The following is a 23,256-nucleotide window of genomic DNA, read 5'->3' on the forward strand; positions in this document are numbered from 1 at the left end:
ATGATTCTGCTTATCGATTCCGCCGTAGTTGCGCATGCGCGATTATGTCACGCGCACGCTGCATTGTTTTGGTCAGAACGTAGCCAACGTGGTGTTGAGGCAGAAACGGTCTAAAAAGACGACACCAGGGCCACTTGTAACACTTACAAAGCTTCCATGTCTTCAAAAGGGTGGAATCCCTCCAATATGCTCAAACATTTGTCCACAGCATGTGGTTCATTTACAGGAATGTCACGTACATGATACACTACTTAGCAGCGCTTGTGAATGTAGCGGCAAAGTGAACGCCGGGCCCAGTTACGATTCCGGTGCGGGCAACAAACATTCTGCCCTTCAAATACAAGTTTCTGAAGGTAGGGGAAAGGAAATGAGGTGCACAACAATGGGAGACGAGCCGAGCCGAACCAGTTCCACGTAATAGAAATGCGGCAATAGAGGAAGTAGTAAAGCATCTTTAGTTTCACTTACACTGCACCCCCCCCCCCCCCCGCCTTGAACCAGGCCTAGCATCATCTGTTATTATTATTTGTACATATTGTATATGTTATTTTTTCTGTGCAGAGATGGAAATATAACAGACAGTTAACGCAAACACTCTTTTATTCCCTCACCCAATGAGAATCGATAATAGAATCGATAAGGAATCAGATTGATAAACAAAATCAATAGTGGAATCGAAATTGTTAAATTCTTAACGATTCCCATCCCTAGTCATCTTACAAAGTTATGATGATTTACCAAGTAATTTTTAATAGTAACGCACATTATGACATCATAACAGTAATAGAATCCTATTTTTAACAAATAAAAAACATTGGATAACATGAAAATGTAAGTTACCATATTCCCTTAATCAGAGTGAATTATTTATCATCCCTTTTTAACCATGTTGGCTTTAAAATGTATTTAAGAATAACAATGAAGTCCCTTTTTTATTTATACCAGTATTTACATATCCAGTGCTTCCTGTGGAATTGATCTGTTGGTGTGGTGGTGCATGTAGTTCGGTGGGGGAGGGGTTGCACGCGCGTGCGTTTCGGTCAGCTACTGTGCGCGTGTGTCGGTTTCCCTCTTACTTATAATACTATGGGAGTACACGGCGGGGTAGCCCCCCCACCCCAGAAATTAAAGTAAAAGTTTACCCTCATTTATCTTTTCCCTACCTCCTCAAGCTTCGCAAACTTTCATTTAAGGGGCAGAACGTTTGGCCAAGACTATTTTTAGATTATACGTAAGTATAATAAGTCTAATGAGATGGTGATGATTTTTTTTGTATGAAATGTTTGGTGTGGTGCCACGGCAAAACCTTACCAGGGAAACACTGCATAACATCTGTGATTTTACAACCAAAACCATCTTATTGTGGTTTTAAGTAACCCTCCCAGCCAAACCGTTGTAGTTTTTATCAAATGAAATCATTTTAAGAGCACCAGCTTTCACAAAAGTCATGCTAACCCCTGGCCTAAACAGGAGCATTGACCGTTACACATTAGCGGCTAGCGCTAGCATGAACATGCTCGCTTTGTCTAGTCATAAAACACAATTTGCAGTGATACAAAGCGGACTAGAGCAGGTGAAACGTTATGACAAGGTCACATAAGTCCTTTTGTTTTTTTAAGAATGATATCTGGCATGTAAAGTCAAGCTCATAGCATGACATTAGCTAACAGCAAACACATACACTCACCAGATTTCGACAAGTAATTTCTCAACAAGTAGTCGCTTCCACAGCTCACAGGTGTTTGTCAATGTGTAAAACCTGTTTACAACAAATTATTAGTATTTATAAGCCTGAATATTTGATGTTATTTGAAGACTTTTTTGAAGCCCTGAGGAACTGCTCTGAAGTGAAATGACCATGAACACACGTCAAGGCTGAAGTTACTCAGAGCGCAACAGCACACCCTACTGTACAGTGTGGGTTCTGCAACTTCAATTACATACACATGTTTAATAGCCCATTATCTCATATGGGTTAAAGATTTATTTGCTATAAATGACACAACTTCACCATGTCAAGGAGTCATATACTCTAATATGTGTGTATGGTACCTACATCTAAACTACATATCCATTAACACTGTTAAATCAGAAGAGAATGGGCTATAATAAATTGCACTGCAGCACATGGGTCTGTGTCGATACATCTGTGAACGAAGCCTGTGACATTTATTAAGCTGACCAAGTCCTCCCCCTGGAGCAGAGCCAGATGTAAAAAACACTCACTAAATTTGATAACAATCCGTAAGGTGTGCTGGAAGAGGGAAACATCTAAAACATGCAGGACAGTAGCTCTTGAGGACCAGGGTTGGTGATCCCTGCAGAAGAGCAAGAATGTGTGGCCTGAACAGAAAAAATAGAGCAAATAAAGATTTACAGTGCTTTTCATTATTTTTCATACTCAACAAAAAAAAAGTGCATTATTCAGTGTTTTTCAACCTTGAGGTCGGGACCCCACATGGAGTCACCTGGAATTCAAATGGGGTTGCCTGAAATTTTTAGTAATTGATAAAAAAAAAAAAAACAAAACTTACTAATAAAAAATATATGATGAGTTGAGAGAGACAATCCCAATATATCAAAGAAATGATAAACTGTGAAGCTGAAACTGAAGCACTGTGGTACTGTTTATCTTTCAAATGTTCATTGTGGTCAGTTTCAGATGCTGCAGCTCTTTCATAATTCATAGTTTGAGTTCTTGTTTGTTCAGTATTAATTGTCAGCCTTGTAAATCCAAGCTGGACTGACTGTACATGTCCTGACCAAGGAAAATAAAATTTTCCCTTTGTGCAGTAATCTACACCTGGCTTTTCTGCCTCCGTCCATAATAATATACATTATATAGACTAAATGTTGTCTAAAATTAACATTTATTTGCAACATATGCTCCGTTTACACAACATGGTGTCGGCTCGACCTGCCTTGGCTTGGCCTTTTTGCGTTTCCATTATGAAAAAGGACCTGGGATCTGGTACTACTTTTTTGGTATCACCTCTGCCGAGGTTCTACAACCGGGGACCAGATATTAAGCCATGACGTGTAAGCACTGCAGACCACTGATTGGTCAGAGAGTTTTCTCTGTGGCCCGCCGTTTTACAAAAAACAGGTGTGGAAGTGGACAGTAAATATAGCGGTACATGAATTCACATGATAACAGCCCAAAACTACACCATGGTCAGTCGAGCAGATTCAGTCTTTGGTGGCTGATGTAAAAATTCAGACGAGACAACACACAACGAGTGAGTTTTCAGCAACTCTCTGAGCAGACGACACGGAAATAACACGCCACATCGCTATGACGTCCAGTTACTGTAAAGTCAGTAGTATCTTGTAATGGAAACGGTCTCCAGGAATAGGACCTGGTACCCGAGTTGAGCTGAGCCGAGTTGAGCTGGTTCCACGTGGTGGAAACTCGTCTATAGTATAGCAAACTATTACACGATCAAAAACAAATTAATTTTAGCAAAAACAATGTCTCTGTTTAGAATGTCTGGGGCCGCCAGAAATTTGTGATGTTAAAATGGGGTCACGAGTCAAAAAAGGTTGGGAACCACTGCCATAATTCATAAAAAAGCTCCTCAGACTTGTTTACCCCACCTGCTAGTTTTGATCTTCTGTTTGAATGTATTTATTTTTAGAGCTCAGATGGAATCTGACTGGAAACTGCACATTTAATAATGACTTTACAAACAGTTTTGTATTATCCTTTGCTTAATCCAATCACATACACACTAAAAATTAGACAAATTCATAAACATTTCAAGAGGTCATTTTGTTCATCTACAATCATCTGATGTACATTATGTGATGCTGGAGTGAAAAATACTGAGAGTATTTTTGTTTGTTAATTCTGTTTAGTAGTATTATTCCTGATGTTTCAGAAAAATCACTGAGGTTTGATATGATGATGCAGTGACATTTTATCATCATGAAATCCATTTAATGCTTGCCAGATTCACTGCACCATAAATGACTTCATGATATTATTGATTGTTGATGTGGTATGACTGGAGCGGTGACTGCATTTTGTGTTTTGAATTTCCCCTTGGGAATTAATAAAGTAAATCTATCTATCTGTCTATATTTATATCATATTAACTCCTTCCTCATAGGGAGCATATCACACCTCATTGTTTGAGTTCAGAATACTTCAAGGATAGTTAGTTCTTACATATCAACATAATCCTAGTTTTGAGTGTAAATCAGCTGCTTCTCATTCCCCTTTAGCTGTTGTGCCATCGATAAAATCATGAACATAATGCCAGATTTTCAAGATGATTCTGGTGATCCTGGAGGAATGACTTAAATTTTGCCTACATCAATATGTTTTGGCAAAAAGGACATGGTTTCTCATGGGTTTATGCTTAATGTTTGCACTGCTGTGGTGTTTTAACCTTTAGTGACCCTTTTAGTTTGGAAATTGTGCTGCTTGATCGGGTCTTATCGGTCACTATGTACACTTCCCCTATGCTTAGCTGAGGCCACTTTATGTTCAGAATTACATTTATCAGTTACAATTAAATTGCGTGAACATAATTTCTTTGAGATAACATTGCCAATAGAGAAGTAATGTCTGGGATTTGCAGGACACCAGTTTTGCAGTGTCCTCCAACAGTTGAACATGCATCTGGAAAGGACTAGAAATTAACAGGGATGCACTGATACCACTTTTTTCCAGACCGAGTACGAGTACTTACATTTGAGTACTTGCCGATACCAAATACCGATACGAGTACTTAATAATCCCGTTCCAGTTCTTAGTTCCTTTTGTAAATGTGCTTTATTGTCGTTGTCATTAGTCTGACTGGAACAAGGTGCTGCTACTAACATTTAATGTGTTGGAATGAGCGTTTGTCAATTAATCCACCAGGGGGCGCCGCTCCTAGTTAACCACACTGGATAAATACCACGAAGAAGAGTAAAGTTTTATGAGAAGAAGAAAGTCAGTAATAACAAACATGGAGACGACAGAGGTAACACTAATGTGATACTAATATTGCAAAAATTTTGCTGGTATGGTTTAAAAGCTTAGCTTCAGGAGGTAGAGAAAAGATAAATGAGTGATAAGTTTCGTTTTCACTTCCGCTGGTGGCGGTCCGCACCACTCCATACCTCCATAGTATTATAAGTAGGATGGAAATTGGCCGAGTCCTGGGTACTTGTCCTAAATCTGTCAGTAGTTTTTCTCTAACTCACACAGTCGCGCTTTGAACAGATCCTCTACCTCCACGGTTCCGATTCTGGTATTCTCCGTCTGGGTACGCATCCGTGAGCACCTGGAAAATGGATGGAATGTACGCAGAGGACGGACAGAATGCTTCGTCAGTATCCGTCTGTGTCTTTTAATGTTACTTGCAGTCAGTGTTACTTTTATCACTGTCATTCATTTTGAAAAATCTCCACACTCTTCACACTCCCCACACATTATTCCACTGCCACGTACCTGCTGCACTGAACTGTGAATGTCACACGGCCGTAAGTGGTATCGGTGCATTTGTATTGGATTACTTTTATGAGTACGAGTACAAGAACACATACTGAGTATTGGAGCTGATGCCCGATACTGGTATCGGATCGGTGCATCCCTAGAAATGAAATATACACTCCAGGCAAACTCTTTCCAGGTCTCTGATAACAGTTGTATCATTGACTAAACTTTTTAAGGCCAAGATTCTATCGCATAGATGAGTCCGTGATTTAGACTTCAGAATTAGTATTCTTGCATTAGTGTTTATTACCTATGATATGTCAATGATGTAAGGCCTCCAGAGTTCAATGAAGTGCTTCTCATACTTATGTTAGTGTTTAATGAGATCCATGGAGGGTGACACAGTTAAATAAAAACATCTCATACCCGCTTCCCTTTTCAATACTGCAGGCAAATATACACTTAATCCTGTACATATGAATAGACAGAACAGACTGGACAGACTGGGTGATTCGTGTACAGCTATGTGATTTTCTTGCTTTATCGATGACCAGTTTTGACAAAATTAATGGCTAACAAATTGAATACAACATACATAATAATTGATGCATACGGTGAAGTGAACATATACAGATATGTCTATTTTGTGATAATATTTACTGCATATGTATTAATAATTTGCAGTAATTTTACTATTGTATGTCTTATCTGGATTCATGAAAATCTCCATGAGCCTATGTATGTTTTCATTGCAGCTTTGCTACTTAACTCTGTTCTTTATAGCACTTCCATCTACCCAAAGCTGCTGATTGACCTTTTATCTGAGAAACAGGTCATATCTTATTCAGCTTGTCTTTGTCAGTTTTTTATGTTTTACACATTTGGGAGTTCTGAATTCTTACTGTTGGCAGCCATGGCTTATGACAGGTACGTGTCTATATGTAAACCTCTGCATTATACAACAATAATGACAAAAACAACCATCAGTTTATCACTCATTTTAGCCTGGTTTCTGCCTGCTTGTCATACACTACTTCCTGTGCTTGTAATGGTCAGTGATGATATAAAACTTTGTGATTTCACTTTAAAAGGCATTTTATGCAATAATTCACTCTATAAACTCTACTGTGAGAGTTCACAAGCTCTCACTATATCGGGTGGAGTTGCTCTGATAAATGTTGTACTTTTTCCATTGCTTTTCATTTTATTTACATACTCAAAAATACTTTTAATATCCTATAAAAGTTGTGCAGAAGTCAGAAAAAAAGCTGCTCAGACTTGTTTACCCCACCTATTAGTGTTATTGAGCGTCTTCTGTTTAGGATCATATGATATTATTATAGTTCGTATGGAATCTGACTTTCCAAAAACTGCCCGTTTAATAATGACTTTACTATTAATTCTCTATCACCCCTTGTTTAATCCGATCATATATGGACTAAAAATGAAAGAGATTTCTATGCACCTCAAGAGGTTGTTCTATTCATCTAAAATGATCTGATGTAGGGTGTGTAGTGCTAAAATGAGTACTTCTGAAAGTAATACTCTTTAAACTACATCCACAAAAAGTATTTAAAGATGTTTTGATGATTCTTTGTTTTTGTTTTTTTTGTTTTTTTTTTTGTTTTTTTTTAAGAATTTGTTCTTTACTATACTTCTTTCACAAAGGACAGGAAAGGTAAAGGAAAGAGAGGGCTTTTTTTTTTTTTTTTTTGCAACAGAAGGCCTCATGTGTGTATAGGGGCTCTACCAGCTTACTCCCCACAGTTAAACTGAAGATGGATACTGTGTAACTGGTGTGTTTTCTCACCTATTAATTTTTTGACAGTTTTAATTTTGATGTTTCAGGGAATTAACTAAATGCTTGTAAAACATTTTACTCCTCCACTTCTGACTTCAAGCTCTTTATGTTTACCGCGCCTTCCTTGAATATATGAAAAGACTTATAATTACAAGCTTTTATCATCAGTCAAGAAACTGGAAGGAAGGAAGTTAGTGGATTATGGCATGTGGTTGCTGCTGTGCTAAGCATGACAGATTTTAGTCTGAACATCTACCTTTCCATCATACTTTTTATTACCCCACCCTCCAAAGGGGGGGCAAGGGGTATTGTTTTTTGTTCTGTGTGTTTGTTAACACTTTAGCAGCAAAACTGTTGGTTGAATTCATACCAAATTGGGTTTATAGATTGCCAGTGACAAAGAAAAGAGGTCGTTACATTTTGGAAAGGTAGGCCAAAGTTCAAATTTTTTATGATTTAAAAAAAAAAAAATCATCCCTTCTATATTATAAAAGCCAAGTGGCCTCTGTGTGTGCATATAATAATAATAAGACATTTTATTTGTATAGTGCTTTTCGTGGTACTCAAAGACACTTGACATAAAGCAGATAAAAACAGATACCAAACACATTAAAAACAGATAAAAAGCAGGTGCAAAAGGCAGGTATATGAATATAAGACAATTAAACATTAAAAATAATCTTAAATAAGTGAGTTTTTAACAGGGATTTGAGGGTATTGAGGTCAGAGCAGTGTCGGATGGTAGGTGGGTGGGAGTTCCAGAGGGTTCAGAGCAGCAACAGAAAAAAGCTCTGTCCCCTCAGGTTTGGTGCTTGTGTGTGTGTGTGTGTGTGTGTGTGTGTGTGTGTGTGTGTGTGTGTGTGTGTGTGTCTGGGGATTCACACAAAATCCAGAAAGAGAGTTTGGGATACCTATGCGTTTTTGGTCGAGGAAGAGACTAGCAAAAATGACAAGTTGAAAGGACCAATATTTGGAAAATATTAATAATTGTGGAATACAACAGCCTTACAATCACGTTGCTATACTTATAATGCTTTGGCGGTGACTGCTGGACAAATGCGGTACAGCATGCACAAATACACGACAGCATGAAAATGATTACATCTAGAACTCGTGGATCCCCGCGGGTCAATGCACTAGTTTACTTATAATGAGTGAAATACATGCGAGGGGCGGGGCTTATTGTGCTTGGCACCACTTGTGTTACATCTGAGTATGGTTGGCTGAAATGCTGGAGAAAAAGTTACCAAGTTAATGCTGTTACTAGCAGACTTGGGGAGAATTTTTAGTTTACACAAGTGGACCGAGCAGGTTTTTGCTGTTGTTGTGCAGTAATGTGGGACAGAGTCCTTTAGGCTGCATCACAGTTTACATCCCAGGACAGAAACACTAGGTGTGATGTGATGTCACTATAGAACTTCTTTGTCTTCTACCTAGGTATATACGTCTATCACATATTCATCCTGTGTTGCAATAAAATCCAGATGCAGTAGGCTTTCATTCATGGTGGGCCAAGCATTACATAAGATCAGCTTTATAAAATCCCATGAGCAAATTCAGTTAATAGCCCAATAGTGAAGGGGATTATCTCTATGGTCCAGGATAGTCTATATCTGATTATGAGTGACTTAAGGAGTCTCCAGGGGATCTGGCCTCTTTCCAGTTAATGAACCGTCCTTTTCCATTGTTTCAATCAACCATCTTGGGTCTCATTGATCTTAATGTCAGGTGATCTAGATATGTGTATGCATGTGCCAGTGTACAATTCTCCACCCCATGAATGTTAACTAGCTGAATAGGTTGTTTTAGAGCACCAAACATTCATTACAATTTCAATAGTCTTGAGAGTGTTTTGGTAAGAGACCCTTCTTTTCACTTCAGTTACCAAAGGCTTTAGTCAGATCCTTATACTCCCTTTCTGTCCATAATTATACACACCACAATAGCAGTGTTGGAGTAATTCTGGACGTGACGGGACTCAGAGCTGCACTTGAAGTTAGCTGCATACACGCTAAATAAGAAGGAAATTAAAACAGCCCCCGTGTTGCCCTAGGCCTGCACAGTATTGTCCCAGAGAAGCAAGCTTGAATAACTATGTCAGGAACTTGTCAGGAACAGTGTCTATGAAAAGTATTCACACCTTGGATGTTTAAGATTTTTATTGCTTTTATAAATGGAATCATGGTCAATATAAATTAAGACATTTTTTTTTTTTTAAAGTGTAAAGTAGGGATAGTGAATATGTTTGTAGAAGGATGGTGAAGATAGAGGTACCAGGCAAGAAGCAAAAGAGAATATTTATGAATGTGATAAAGCAGGATGTGAAGGTAGATGGTGTGAAAGAAGATGCAGGAGACAAGGTCAGATGGAAGTAGATGAGATGATGATTTAACCCATAAAGACCCAGTGTGACTTTTGTGGTAGTTCCCAAATTAATTTTACTCTCTATTTCACCTTGTTTAAGTGATTCATTGCCATTTATTGTATATTATCCACTGTATTTTGCACATTTTTCAGTAAAAATCATGTATTTTCTCATATTCAATTCACTAATCGTGTAGATGTTGAGATAAATTCAGATTAAAGTTGAAGGTTATTATATCCGAAACAGAGAAAACTGAAAGAAAGGGTGACTTTTTCAGCAAATATATCAATAACTGAACATAACCCAAGTGTCTCCATCCACTGTCATTGATCAAACTCCATGGGTTTTACTGGTGAATCAGTGTTGGAGCAGATGACTGTTCCCACGGTAACTACAGAGCCTTTGAACGTCCAAATGGGTCATATCTGATGACCATGGAAAGATGACAAACTGTATTTTACACCAATTATTTACATAGGATTAGTAGATCAAAAGGTATTAAACAGTTTTATCAGTAGATAGTTTTGGTTGATGGTGGATTTTTGGGTCTTTATGGATTAAAAAAAGAAATAAAAATAATAATGAATACTCTTTAATGTCAAAGTGAAAACACATTTCTATAAAGTAATTCCAATTAGTTCAAGTACATACACATTTGAAGCTCAATGTCCGTGTAAAGGCCACATGTATTGTTGGTTAGAATGAGCAACAAGAAGCAACACAATTCCTGATGGAAATTACAATAAGAAATCAAAACAATACAGGCTGGATTTATTCCTTTTGCATTTTCCAGGCAAACCCCACTTTCCGAGATGTTTGGTGCACTGTTTATCTCTATGGAATTTTTGACCTGTCCATCCAAACTGATTTAAGTAGTGTAGAGTAGCTTAGGATAATTCACAAGTAGAGACCAGTTACTAGGTTCAGAAGGATTACAATAGGGTCGGGTCAAGGGAAAGTCAACATATATGATCAAAATCCAAGTTATTCTTAGGATTTACTGCATAGACTCATGTTTTAACTTAGTTTTTGAAACTGTTTTCCAATTTCAATTGATTCAGTAGAAAAAAAGTTATATTATATGGCAAAAAAGATGTCACAGTGAATGTCTCCTGTAATCAGAACCAAAGGTGGTGCAGTCAAATATTGCATGTGCAACTTTTTTTTTTTTTTTGGCCAGACCGTGCACTTTACAGTTCTAACACAGATGACAGCCTTTGGGCTTGGCTCCAAATAGACCTCACTTTCATATACTTACATTCACCCTGAACATATTGAGTCAACAATTGTTTCTCATCCATATTATTTGGAACACCTAATTAATTTGATGCCACCATTGTAAGTAAGTAAGTAATTTGGTGGTCTGTCTCAAATTTTTTCCTCTTTTTGTCAGAAGTCAAAGTAGAAGACTTCTGTGTCTAATAGGTCTGTGTGATATTTCATTCACGGTCAATTTTAATTTCCAATTTCTGGATTTTCAGTTCATAGTTTTGTTTTTCTGACAATATCCAACTCGTAAACTACTGGCTTCAAAACGACAGTTCAGAAGCCAGAAGGTGACGGCACAGTTCCACTGATCACCAGTTATATTATACAGTCTGCGATTTAGGCATGGCTCTGGAAAATTCTGTCATTGTCTTATTACACAGATCCCTGTTTATTTATATATATATATATATATATATATATATATATATATATATATATATATATGTATTTATATATATATGTATTTATATATATATATATATATATATATATATATATATATATATATATATATATATGTATAAATATATATATATATATATATTTTTTTTTCCCCAGTGTTTTTAACTGTCTTCAGCCAGTACTGATGAGGGTAAAAATGGAGGCAGCAAGTGTTTGCATGGGTCACAGATTATGTCTCTAAAAGGCCACAGCATGTGAGACTTGATGACTATGTCAGGTGTGATAATGTGTGACACTGGAGTCCCTCAGGGGTCTGTGCAGTCACCCCTTCTTTTCACTCTGTGGATTTGTACCTGTGCTGAGCTTTACCATATTGTTTTGACAGACCCTTCGTACCATGGACACTAAGGGCCTGATTTACTAAAGGTTTGCGTGTGTAAAAACATGCGCAAACTTGACTGCGCATGCAGAAACATGTTGACGCTAATCTACTAACAGGGCGCACCGAGGTTTGCACCTCTCAAATGGGCAAAATAGCTCACGCAACCCATTTAGTGTGTTTGCTCTGATGAATATGCAATATGGGCGTTTCTGCCAGAACACGCAAAGTAATTGGGAGGAGTAAATGCAAATATTTATTTAGCGTGATTTACCAAACCTGAAACTGATTGCGGTGGCTGATTTTGCGTCTATATTTAGCGCGTCTGAAAGGCAGGTTTTAACTTCGTGCAAAACTGGCTGCAGTAGTTGTGGCGAGGAAGAGGCATAGGCACAATGCAGAGAACCAATCTGATCTGATCACATCAACATTTTTGGAATGACAGAAGAAAAAAAATAATTTGAGACATATGGCCCCCCACTTTATGGGCCTGCCCCCCACGCCTAGTTCCACCAGTGGCGCATCACATCAGGCCAGGATCAGCTACTGAGAGACGTCTCTGTCTCTCTCTCTCTCTCTCTCTCGCACCGCATGCACGCAAGGGGTTCTAGCGCTGCACAACACACACACACACACACACACACACACAGGGCTGTCCACGGTGTTGTGACTGGGCTCCTGAACCGCCTATATAAGCACTGATGTGGAGGGTTCTCTCTCATGCCCACGGACTTACAAGTTTTCATTCACCATACAGAGCAACATAAAGACAGAAGGTATTTATTTCACTAATAACACACTTCACCACTGATAAACAACAACAGAGAAATACCTATTCACCCCTCTGTGTGGAAAAAGAGCAACATCATATTTATGAGTGCTAGGATATCCCAGAGCAGTTTTTACAGCGTACTGTCTCCATGACGACAACCAGTAGCGCACACAAAATCCTCATTTGATTAGGGCGGTCTCCAAGACTTTGGTCATTTGCGCAGGCAATCTTAGTTGATCACCCCTGACACGCAAATCAATAGCACGCACATATTTTAGCACGAGCAAGCACATTTGCACCCGTTATTTGCGATCTTAGTAAATCAGGCCCTAAGACTTTACAATTATTTCCATGAGTTAGGACTAGTGGGCAACAATCGTGGTGGCCGATATTGCATGTATGCTTGTACGTAAAGGCCCAGTTTACACAAGTCTCTTGGGTGAAAATGACAAAATATTTTATCTGATGTGCCTTTCGTTTAGATGATGGGGGTTGAAAACACCCAAAAGTGAATCCACCTTCCAGAGTGGAAATCTTAAAAATGCTCCATTCTTGCATCACTGTCTAAAGGGTTGAATACACAAAACTATGTTTTCTCATCACGTAGAGTTTACATCACAGGCATGGTGATGCCACCTACCCACCTAATATGCATACTACATTCATTTCACACACTTTTGCATGTCTGTCTGCATGCAGATTTCCTCCCAAAACGCACATCTAAACGTGGAATTAAAAGTGAGAATGCAACGCCAATGTTGAGTTTTCGGTTCAGATCATTACTGTCTAAATATAGCTTAAGAGTGTTGCCATATCTATCCAATACCATGGACCAGATCTAACTGCATCCTATGTGCATTTTGAAGGTGATCACACTTCCATTAGTGCTGTCCTCTTATGATCACATCACTCAGGGTGCATGTTAATACCTGGTATAAGCAGGGCGTTTATGCACCCCTTAAGTGGTGTGGGTGTATTAAAACCTGTACTTAATTCTGCCCACATGTGATTGCAATTAAAAAAACAAAAAGTATTTGGAAAAGCACAAGTAACTGCATAAGAAATATGTATTAAATGCACATATTTTAAATATAATCTGCATTTGGGAAATTGAATAACTTTGGTGCTAAATTTGGAATGGAACATCCACATCACAACCTGACTTCACATTGAGCTATGGTCACCAAAATAATACATTTTTAAGCTCAAATGAATGATGCAAATTTGAAGACATTCCCTGCATGTGTTAAGGTGTAAGATGTTGTATTCATAACAGACAAACATGAGGTTAAAACAAGCTTGACCTTTAGCCCTTTGCCACCAAAATAGTTTCAGTTCATCATTCCCGACAACTGAACATTTGTGCCAAATTGTAAAGCATTTCGAAGTGGCAACTGACACAGTACTGTGGCACGAAATATTGGTAGTAGGTAAATCTGACTTTAATAAAAATCAGCCACTGAGACAACGTTAAGAGTGCAGAATTCAGACCACAGCACTCAACACACTGAACTGAGAAGTCACACAGCACACCTAACATGTAGCTCCGCCCACCTTCTCCAGCCTCCACATCGAAGAACACCATAAAACAACATACAGAGTATTTAGAACAATAATTCCTATTCTATCCTATATACTATCACTAATGTGTCATTTTTTCCATCAATTGCCACAGTACTGTGGTAACAAAATGCCCAAAAGAATGAACTGAAGTATACTCCATATATCACCACAGTACTGTGGCAACAGGAGGATAATGAGTTCATGGAACAGTGTCTGTGATTGGCTCTAGTACAAATGCCAACATTTGATTGGCTCTGTGGCAACAGACACACCTATAGTTTGTGCCACAGTACTGTGGCAGTAGCCATTGCCAAAACATTTTCCCCAGGGCCTACTTGAGAATTTATCTTCATAAGAATGGACACAGAAGAGGTCAACGTATCCTTGACCTTTGACCACCAAAAGCATCTTCATTCATCTATGCACAGATGACAATGTTTCTGCAAAGTTTTGCAAAACTATCCAACATTCCCTGAGGTACTGTCAATGAGTTCAGGCCTCCAGCATTTACAGGTTATTCACACTATTTGCTGGTGTTTAATGAGGTCCACAGAGGCTGATGCAGCCTAATAAAGGACGTCCACAGTCACAGCTCACTTTCACAGCTTTGGAAATGAGCATGCACCGATACAGCTGAAGCTGAGGAGCATGAGTAGGACATTGCAGTACAGATGAAATGTTATGGTATTCTTCAAAGTGAAACCTTTCTGTTGAATTATTGATTGTGAACAGTGCTTATTTAATCCACATGTTTTATTAATCAGTCAACATTTCTGACAGTTATGGAGGATGAATTAAATACTACATATATAATGTTCGATGGGTATGTTGAACTACATAAATATAGATATGTCTATTTTTCAGTCATGTTTATAGTATATATATTAATAATCTGCTGTAATTTTACCATTGTTTGTCTGATTTGGATTCACCAAAACCTCCATGAACCCATGTATATTTTTATTGCAGCTTTGTTACTTAATTCCGTCCTTTTCAGCACTACGATCTACCCAAAGCTGTTGAATGACTTTTTATCTGTAAAACCTATGATATCTTATTCAACTTGTCTCTTTCAGTTTTTTTTTTTTTACACTTTGGCAAGTTCAGACATCTCACTTCTGGCAGCCATGGCCTATGACAGATATGTTTCTATTTGTAGACCTTTACAGTATACAACTATCATGACAAAGACAACCATGAGTGTCTCTCTGGTTTTAGCGTGGCTCTTGCCTGCCACTCACATTATAGTGCTGGTAAAGCTCAGCGCTGATATGACACTTTGTGATTTCACTATAAAAGGAATCCTCTGTAACAACTCCCTTTATAAACTCGGCTGTGGGACTTCAAGAGTAAGGACTATATTTGGTATTTTTGTTCTTATAAACACAGGACTCTTGCCGATGCTTTTTATACTTTTCACTTACATGAAAATATTTGTAATATCATATAGAAGCTCTAAGGAAATGCGAACCAAAGCTGCTCAGACATGTTTCCCACATTTACTGGTTTTAATCAGTTTCTTCTGTTTATGTGCATATGATGTCATTATAGTGCGGATAAAATCGGATTTTCCAAAAACTGCACGGATGATAATGACGTTACAAATAATTACGTATCATTCTTTGTTTAATCCAATCATATATGGGCTAAAAATGAAAGAAATTTATAAACACCTGAAAAGATTGTTCTGTTCAACTGCTCTGATGTGATGTATGTGATTTTTCCTCTCATTACTGAAGTAGAGATGTGATCAGACTCAAAAGGTATTTAATGTTTAACAAGTGCATTCATTCATATTTTTATTTGTTTTATTGGTGATATTTTATGCAAACAGGTTTTGTTTTATTAATTATATAAACATAATTTCACAAATGTTGAATTGTGTCTTAACAGCTTTGTTTTATGTTAGCAGTTTGCATTTCTGTATATGATGCATCAGTCTTTTAAATATATCACAGATTATATCAGAGATTGGTCCCAATAGACAATCATGCATTTTTAGTTTCTCTGCAGCATCAGCTAAAAATTGAAAAACATCTGTCTGTTTTACAGTTTGTTGATAAAGGGGGCTATGTCAAAAACTGCTGTAAAATTATCCTATATTGATATTTTTTGCAGTATTTGCTTACAAATAAACTCCCACTCCCATTAAGTCCTTTAACCCACTTCAGTCTGGATCATAACTGTTAAATATTCCTTCACTGTCAGTTCAACTTTAATCCCTTACCTGCACATTCAGAGTTATCACACTCTTTTTTATGGAAAAAAAAAACAACATAAAAATGTATCCTTTACCGCATAAAACAATGATATGATAATAATATTTCTTCCTGGATTGTTATCAGCCTGGGTTAGGTCATCGTTTGGCACTGAAACAGTGTTCACCAAACTCCCACCTATTATGAAATACAGGACCAAGGCCTCCTCTCTCTAAAACAAATAGAAAACTATTTTATATTTATAATATTTTTCACTGTTACTGAGTGAAATTTTTTAATCCTCATTAGTCTTGATCATAAATGTGAAATATTCCTAACTGGTTAACTTGAGAGTGGCACTGGGAAACAGAACATATTTATGCGTCTACGAGTGTGTAATAACTTTAAGGGAGTGTGTGTGAGGGTGAAAGTGTGTGTATGCAGGGTGTGATTTGTTGGGGGTGGTGGTGGGGATCAACCCCCCCTCTGGTTTTTACATCCTTACTTCTGCTCAATGAATTTCATCCTCGGGGGGGGACAACCCCATCAATGATTAAAAACTAACTGAAATAACAGGCAGGTTGTGACTGAGTTTTCTTCCACCTGTAGTCTACATTACTGGCACTAACTTTCACCTGAACCGAACTGTCGGCAGTCTTGAAATTTGCGAACGTCCCCATGCACATAAATACATTGTATACCTTACCTATCTCTCTCTGTATATATCAGTCTCTCTCTCTCTCTCTCTCTCTCGCTCTCAAGTGTCACTCAGTACATGTGAGGTACACACACCAGGCTGTATGAACGTATGTCTGTAGGCACCAGTGTACATGTTCAACACATGAAGACCCACATCAGAGCAAACTACTGCTACTTAACTCACTTATTTTGACATGATGTGAAATCTTAATTGATTAGGTTTTGTTATGTTTTACAGTCTGACGGAGTTGCCACTTTGCCATAAATCCTCTATCATGTTTGTGTGATCGGCCCTCATCTATGGTCCTGAAACTTCATTAGGCCATCTCCCACATCGCAGGTGTGGCTGTGGCAGAAAATTCAATGTTTCATGTATTTTTAGTTTGCATTAAAGATGAATGTTCAACTGTTCGACATGTGATAGGGCCTACCATAAACTTAAAAAAGAACTAGAAGCACTCCGAGAGCGCAGACCTCCGCCAAGGCAGATCAATGCCCCGGATTTGGATGAAAATTTCAGGAAATGTTGATACTGGCACAAGGAACAAATGATTACATTTTGGTGGTGATCGGGGGTGGGGGGGCCACTGATCTGCCTTGGCGGAGGTCTGTGCTGTCTTTTCTAGAAAAGCCCTTGTAGAGCGCAGACCTCCGCCAAGGCTGATCAGTGGCCCCCCCACCCCTAATCACCACCAAAATTTAATCATTTGTTCCTTGTGCCAGTATCAATATTTCCTGAAATTTTCATCCAAATCCGTCCATAACTTTTTGAGCTATCTTGCGCACGGACAGACAGAAAGACAGACAGACAAACCAACACCGACAAAAACATAACCTCCCTGGCGGAGGTAATTAGGCCTGTTGATTGTTTGTTTTTTCCTGATTAAAAAAAAATACATATATCCCCTTCTCTGTTTTTTTTTTTTGTTTTTTTGACAAATCGCACCCTGTGTGTATGTGTGTGTGAGTGAGGGAGGCAGAAGAGGGTCAAACTTGACCAAGTCCTTTATATGTTAAACATCACATGTAAACACAAGTACAAAGTACCAAGTCATTCAGCTCACTCTGTAATGCATCAGACTGCAATGAAGAAGACTAGGGTTTAGTTCCTGGTCGAAGTAGTATTTTTTTAAATTTTGTTTTTGTTTTTTTTTCTCCTGAAGATTTTCAAATGGCGGGGGGGTAAATTCGACTTTGATATAAATCATCCACTGGGGCAACGTTCAGAGTGTTGATTTCAGCGCACAGCACTCAATACACTGAACTGACACAGAACTAATAAGTCATATGCCACACTGTGGCATCTAACATGTAGCTCCACCCACCTTCTTCAGCCATAATCTCACTGACTCACAGAGCAAAGAACACCATAAAACAACATATAGTGTATTTAGAACAATAATTCCTATTCTATCCTATATACTATCACTAATTTGTCATTTCTTCCATCAATTGCCACAGTACTGTGGTAGCAAAATGCCCAAAAGAATGAATTGAAGTATACTCCATATATCACCACAGTACTGTGGCAACAGGAGGATAATGAGTTCATGGAACAGTATCTGTGATTGGCTCTTGTACAAATGCCAACATTTGATTGGCTCTGTGGCAACAGACACATCCATAGTTTGTGCCACAGTACTGTGGCAGTAGCCATTGCCAAAACATTTTCCCCAGGGCCTACTTGAGAATTTATCTTCATAAGAATGGACACAGAAGAGGTCAACGTATCCTTGACCTTTGACCACCAAAAGCATCTTCATTCATCTATGCACTGATGACAATGTTTCTGCAAAGTTTTGCAAAACTATCCAACATTCCCTGAGGTACTGTCAATGAGTTCAGGCCTCCAGCATTTACAGGTTATTCACACTATTTGCTGGTGTTTAATGAGATCCACAGAGGCTGATGCAGCCTAATAAAGGCCGTCCACAGTCACAGCTCACTTTCACAGCTTTGGAAATGAGCATGCACCGATACAGCTGAAGCTGAGGAGCATGAGTAGGACATTGCAGTACAGATGAAATGTTATGGTATTCTTCAAAGTGAAACCTTTCTGTTGAATCATTGATTGGGAACAGTGCTTATTTAATCCACATGTTTTATTAATCAGTCAACATTTCTGACAGTTATGGAGGATGAATTAAATACTACATATATAATATTCGATGGGTATGTTGAACTACATAAATATAGATATGTCTATTTTTCAGTCATGTTTATAGTATATATATTAATAATCTGCTGTAATTTTACCATTGTTTGTCTGATTTGGATTCACCAAAACCTCCATGAACCTATGTATATTTTTATTGCAGCTTTGTTACTTAATTCCGTCCTTTTCAGCACTACGATCTACCCAAAGCTGTTGAATGACTTTTTATCTGTAAAACCTATGATATCTTATTCAACTTGTCTCATTCAGTTTTTTTTTATTTACACTTTGGCAAGTTCAGACATCTCACTTCTGGCAGCCATGGCCTATGACAGATATGTTTCTATTTGTAGACCTTTACAGTATACAACTATCATGACAAAGACAACCATGAGTGTCTCTCTGGTTTTAGCGTGGCTCCTGCCTGCCACTCACGTTATAGTGCTGGTAAAGCTCAGCGCTGATATGACACTTTGTGATTTCACTTTAAAAGGAATTTTCTGTAACAACTCCCTTTATAAACTCGGCTGTGGGACTTCAAGAGTAAGGACTATATTTGGTATTTTTGTTCTTATAAACACAGGACTCTTGCCGATGCTTTTTATACTTTTCACTTACATGAAAATATTTGTAATATCATATAGAAGCTCTAAGGAAATGCGAACCAAAGCTGCTCAGACATGTTTCCCACATTTACTGGTTTTAATCAGTTTCTTCTGTTTATGTGCATATGATGTCATTATAGTGCGGATAAAATCGGATTTTCCAAAAACTGCACGGATGATAATGACGTTACAAGTAATTACGTATCATTCTTTGTTTAATCCAATCATATATGGGCTAAAAGTGAAAGAAATTTATAAACACCTGAAAAGATTGTTCTGTTCAACTGCTCTGATGTGATGTATGTGATTTTTCCTCTCATTACTGAAGTAGAGATGTGATCAGACTCAAAAGGTATTTAATGTTCAACAAGTGAATTCATTCCTATCTTTATTTGTTTTATTGGTGATATTTAATGCAAACAGGTTTTATTTTAATAAATATAATTCCTCAAATGTTGAATTGTGTCTTTATGGCTTTGTTTTATGTTAGCAGTTTACATTTCTGTATATGATGCATGAGTCATTTCAATACTGTAAAGTGCTTTGGGTGCCTTGAAAAGTGCTATAGAAATCTAATCCATGATATTATTATTATTATTATTATTATTATTATTATTATTATTATTATTATTATTATTATTATTATTACCTCCGCCAAGGAGGTTATGTTTTTGCCAGGGTTTGTTTGTCTGTCTGTCTGTTTGTCTGTCTGTTAGTGTGCAACATAACTCAAAAAGTTATGGACAGATTTTGATGAAATTTTCAGGGTTTGTTGGAAATGGGATAAGGAAGAAATGATTAAATTTTGGTGGTGATCGGGGGTGGGGGGGCACACAGGGGGGCCCATTTCCAACAAACCCTGAAAACTTCATCAAAATCTGTCCATAACTTTTTGAGTTAGGTTGCACACTAACGGACAGACAAACAGACAGACAGACAAACAAACAAACCCTGGCAAAAATATAACCTCCTTGGCGTGGGGGGGCCCATGGGGGGGGCCACTGATCAGCCTTGGCGGAGGTCTGCGCTCTCCGAGTGCTTTTCTAGTTATTATTATTATGTTTTTGTCAACGTTGGTTTGTCTGTTTGTCTGTGCAAGATAACTGAAAAAGTTATGGATCGATTTGGATGAAAATTTCAGGAAATGTTGATACTGGCCCAAAGAACAAATAATTAAATTTTGGTGGTGATCGGGGGTGGGGGGGCCCACTGATCAGCCTTGGCGGAGGTCTGCACTCTCAGAGTGCTTTTCTAGTATAAATATTTTTCACTGTCACTGAGTTAAATTTCTGAATCCTCATTAGTCTTGATCATAAATGTGAAATATTCCTAACTGGTTAACTTGAGAGTGGCACTGGGAAACAGAACATATTTATCTGTCTACGAGTGTGTAATAACATTAAAGGAGTGTGTGCGAGAGTGAAAGTGTGTGTATGCAGGGCGCAGTTTGTTGGGGGGGGGGGTCAACCCCCCCCTCTGATTTTTACATCCTTACTTCTGCTCAATAAATTTCATCCTCGGAGAGGACAACCCCATCAATGATTAAAAACTCATTGAAAGTAGAAAAGCACTCAGAGAGCGCAGACCTCCGCCAAGGCTGATCACTGCAGTGCCCCCCCCACACACACACACACTCCCTTAAGGTTATTACATACTGGAAACACACACTTAATTTTTTTTCCTTACACATATTCTGTTTTGTCGTGCCCATATTAACACAGACACTTTACTTCAGTTGTCCACAGTGACAATGAAAATGAAATCAGCATCTCCATAAAGCTTGTCAGCAGAAGGAAGCATGAAGTGCTCTAAAACGTCCTGGTAGATGGCTGCATTGACTGTGGACCAGATGCCATGGCAGTGACTGACCGTGGAAACTTCACACTGGACCTCAAGCATTGTGGATTCTGTGCCTCTCCACTCTTCCTCCAGATGGTCTCTGTGTGCATGCGTGGATATATGTGTATCTGCTTTATAACTGAAAAACTGGAAAGAATTAGCCTTTGCCTTTTGCAGTACTTATGTATTTTGGGTCAAGGGTCAGACAGACCAAAACAGCATATTGATACGACCAGTACTTTTGGAGTTATTAGTTGTTTTTAAAATTAGAATGGGTTTACAGGTGGCCTGCGGATGAGTCCGTTCACAGCCACAACCTGGGGGGGGGGGGGGCTGGATCAATGGAACTGCCAGGACATGATGGGAGAACCTGGTGCGGCTGTGATCACACATTAACAAGGTCGGTCTGGTTCTTACTGTGGCCCGGTTCCACAACGCCGGTCCCCTCCAGAACCCCCCACCACCACTAAGCTTAGTCAAGTCATCAAGTAATGTGAATGTGATGAAGTCATACAGTAATGATGTAAAGCCCTTTCAAACAAATATATAAGGTAACTGTGAATGCATTCTTATTTGTTACTTTTGATTTTAATCCAAAACAAAATGAGGGCCATTATATTTTTTCCTAATCTGTGTTTTACCCCAGTAATCTCAGCTCAGCTCCCCATTTTATCAACTCTACTGCTTCTAGAACCCATGGATTCCCATGGGTCAATGCGGTAGTATGATTTCAATCATTTATTAATACAGAATTTAGATGTTTAACAGTTGTATACACTTGTAATAATGTTAAATATACAAGTGTATTACACTTGTATATTTAACAGCACTTAGGGGTGCAGACAGGGTGCTAAGGCAGGGCTGTCAAACTCATTGTAGTTGAGGGGCCAAATTTGATCTGAAGTGGGCTGGACCAGTAACATAATAATATATAATGTCAACTTTCTATGTTTTAGAGTGAAAAAAATTACATTATAAAAATGTTTACATCTACAAACTATCCTATAAAACAATGTGAATAACATAAAAAAACTGAAATTTTGGGGGGGGAAAAAATATTCTGCCTCAGATTACCATTTACACATGTGCATTACAACTTACAGATCACAGTGGATCTACAAATACACAAAACATTAAATAAAAGGCAGAATATTGGTACAATTACACATACTTCTCTTAAAACATTTCAGGTTCATATTTGTTCAGGTTATTCACATTTTTTGTGAAATGATTGTTTGTTTTAGTGTAAATACAGTAAAATTACATAAAATTGTTTACATTTGCAAAAAGAAAAATGTTATGTAGTCGTCATTTATAGGTTATTATGATGGTATTTTACTGGTCCAACCCAGTTGAGACTGAATTGGTCTGAATGTGGAAGCTGAACTAAAATGATTGTTAATAAATTTGTGTAATTTTTTGCATTTCACAAATTCATCCCATGGGCCAGATTGGACCCTCTGGCAGGCCGGATTTGGCCCCCGGGCCACATGTTTGACACCCCTGTGCTAAGGAGATGTTTACATCACATTCTAACTCTTAGTTGAGAAGTTAATGAGATCCATGGGGGGAAAAGTAGCTTCATAAAACCTTCCCTCTCACACATATGATTCACTTGTTTGAATGATAAACACAAGTTCAATACATTCACCACAAGTCTAAGCCATAAAAGGCCTTTGTGTATTATTCTTAAGCAAAAACATTCTTTCTTGCATTTTATGTATGTGAGCTGTCCAATCTGATTCTCTTATTCTCAAAGTGGTTCATCTGTGACAGACTTC

General features: G+C 38.1%; 3 protein-coding genes across 3 annotated transcripts; all 3 read left to right on the forward strand.

Annotated features, from left to right (window-relative positions):
* Positions 1–5,996: 5,996 nt before the first annotated feature.
* Positions 5,997–6,929, forward strand: LOC115412692 (olfactory receptor 6N2-like). Its single transcript, XM_030125309.1, has one exon. The coding sequence runs from the start codon at positions 5,997–5,999 to the stop codon at positions 6,927–6,929; it is 933 nt and encodes a 310-aa protein (XP_029981169.1).
* A 7,832-nt stretch (positions 6,930–14,761) lies between these two features.
* On the forward strand, positions 14,762–15,688 carry LOC115412705 (olfactory receptor 142-like). Its single transcript, XM_030125332.1, has one exon. The coding sequence runs from the start codon at positions 14,762–14,764 to the stop codon at positions 15,686–15,688; it is 927 nt and encodes a 308-aa protein (XP_029981192.1).
* Positions 15,689–19,007: 3,319 nt separating this feature from the next.
* On the forward strand, positions 19,008–19,934 carry LOC115412679 (olfactory receptor 142-like). The gene has a single exon (XM_030125294.1). The coding sequence runs from the start codon at positions 19,008–19,010 to the stop codon at positions 19,932–19,934; it is 927 nt and encodes a 308-aa protein (XP_029981154.1).
* The last annotated feature ends 3,322 nt before the right edge of the window (positions 19,935–23,256 follow it).

This window comes from Sphaeramia orbicularis, chromosome 21 (assembly GCF_902148855.1).
Source record: "Sphaeramia orbicularis chromosome 21, fSphaOr1.1, whole genome shotgun sequence".
Lineage (NCBI taxonomy): Eukaryota > Metazoa > Chordata > Actinopteri > Kurtiformes > Apogonidae > Sphaeramia > Sphaeramia orbicularis.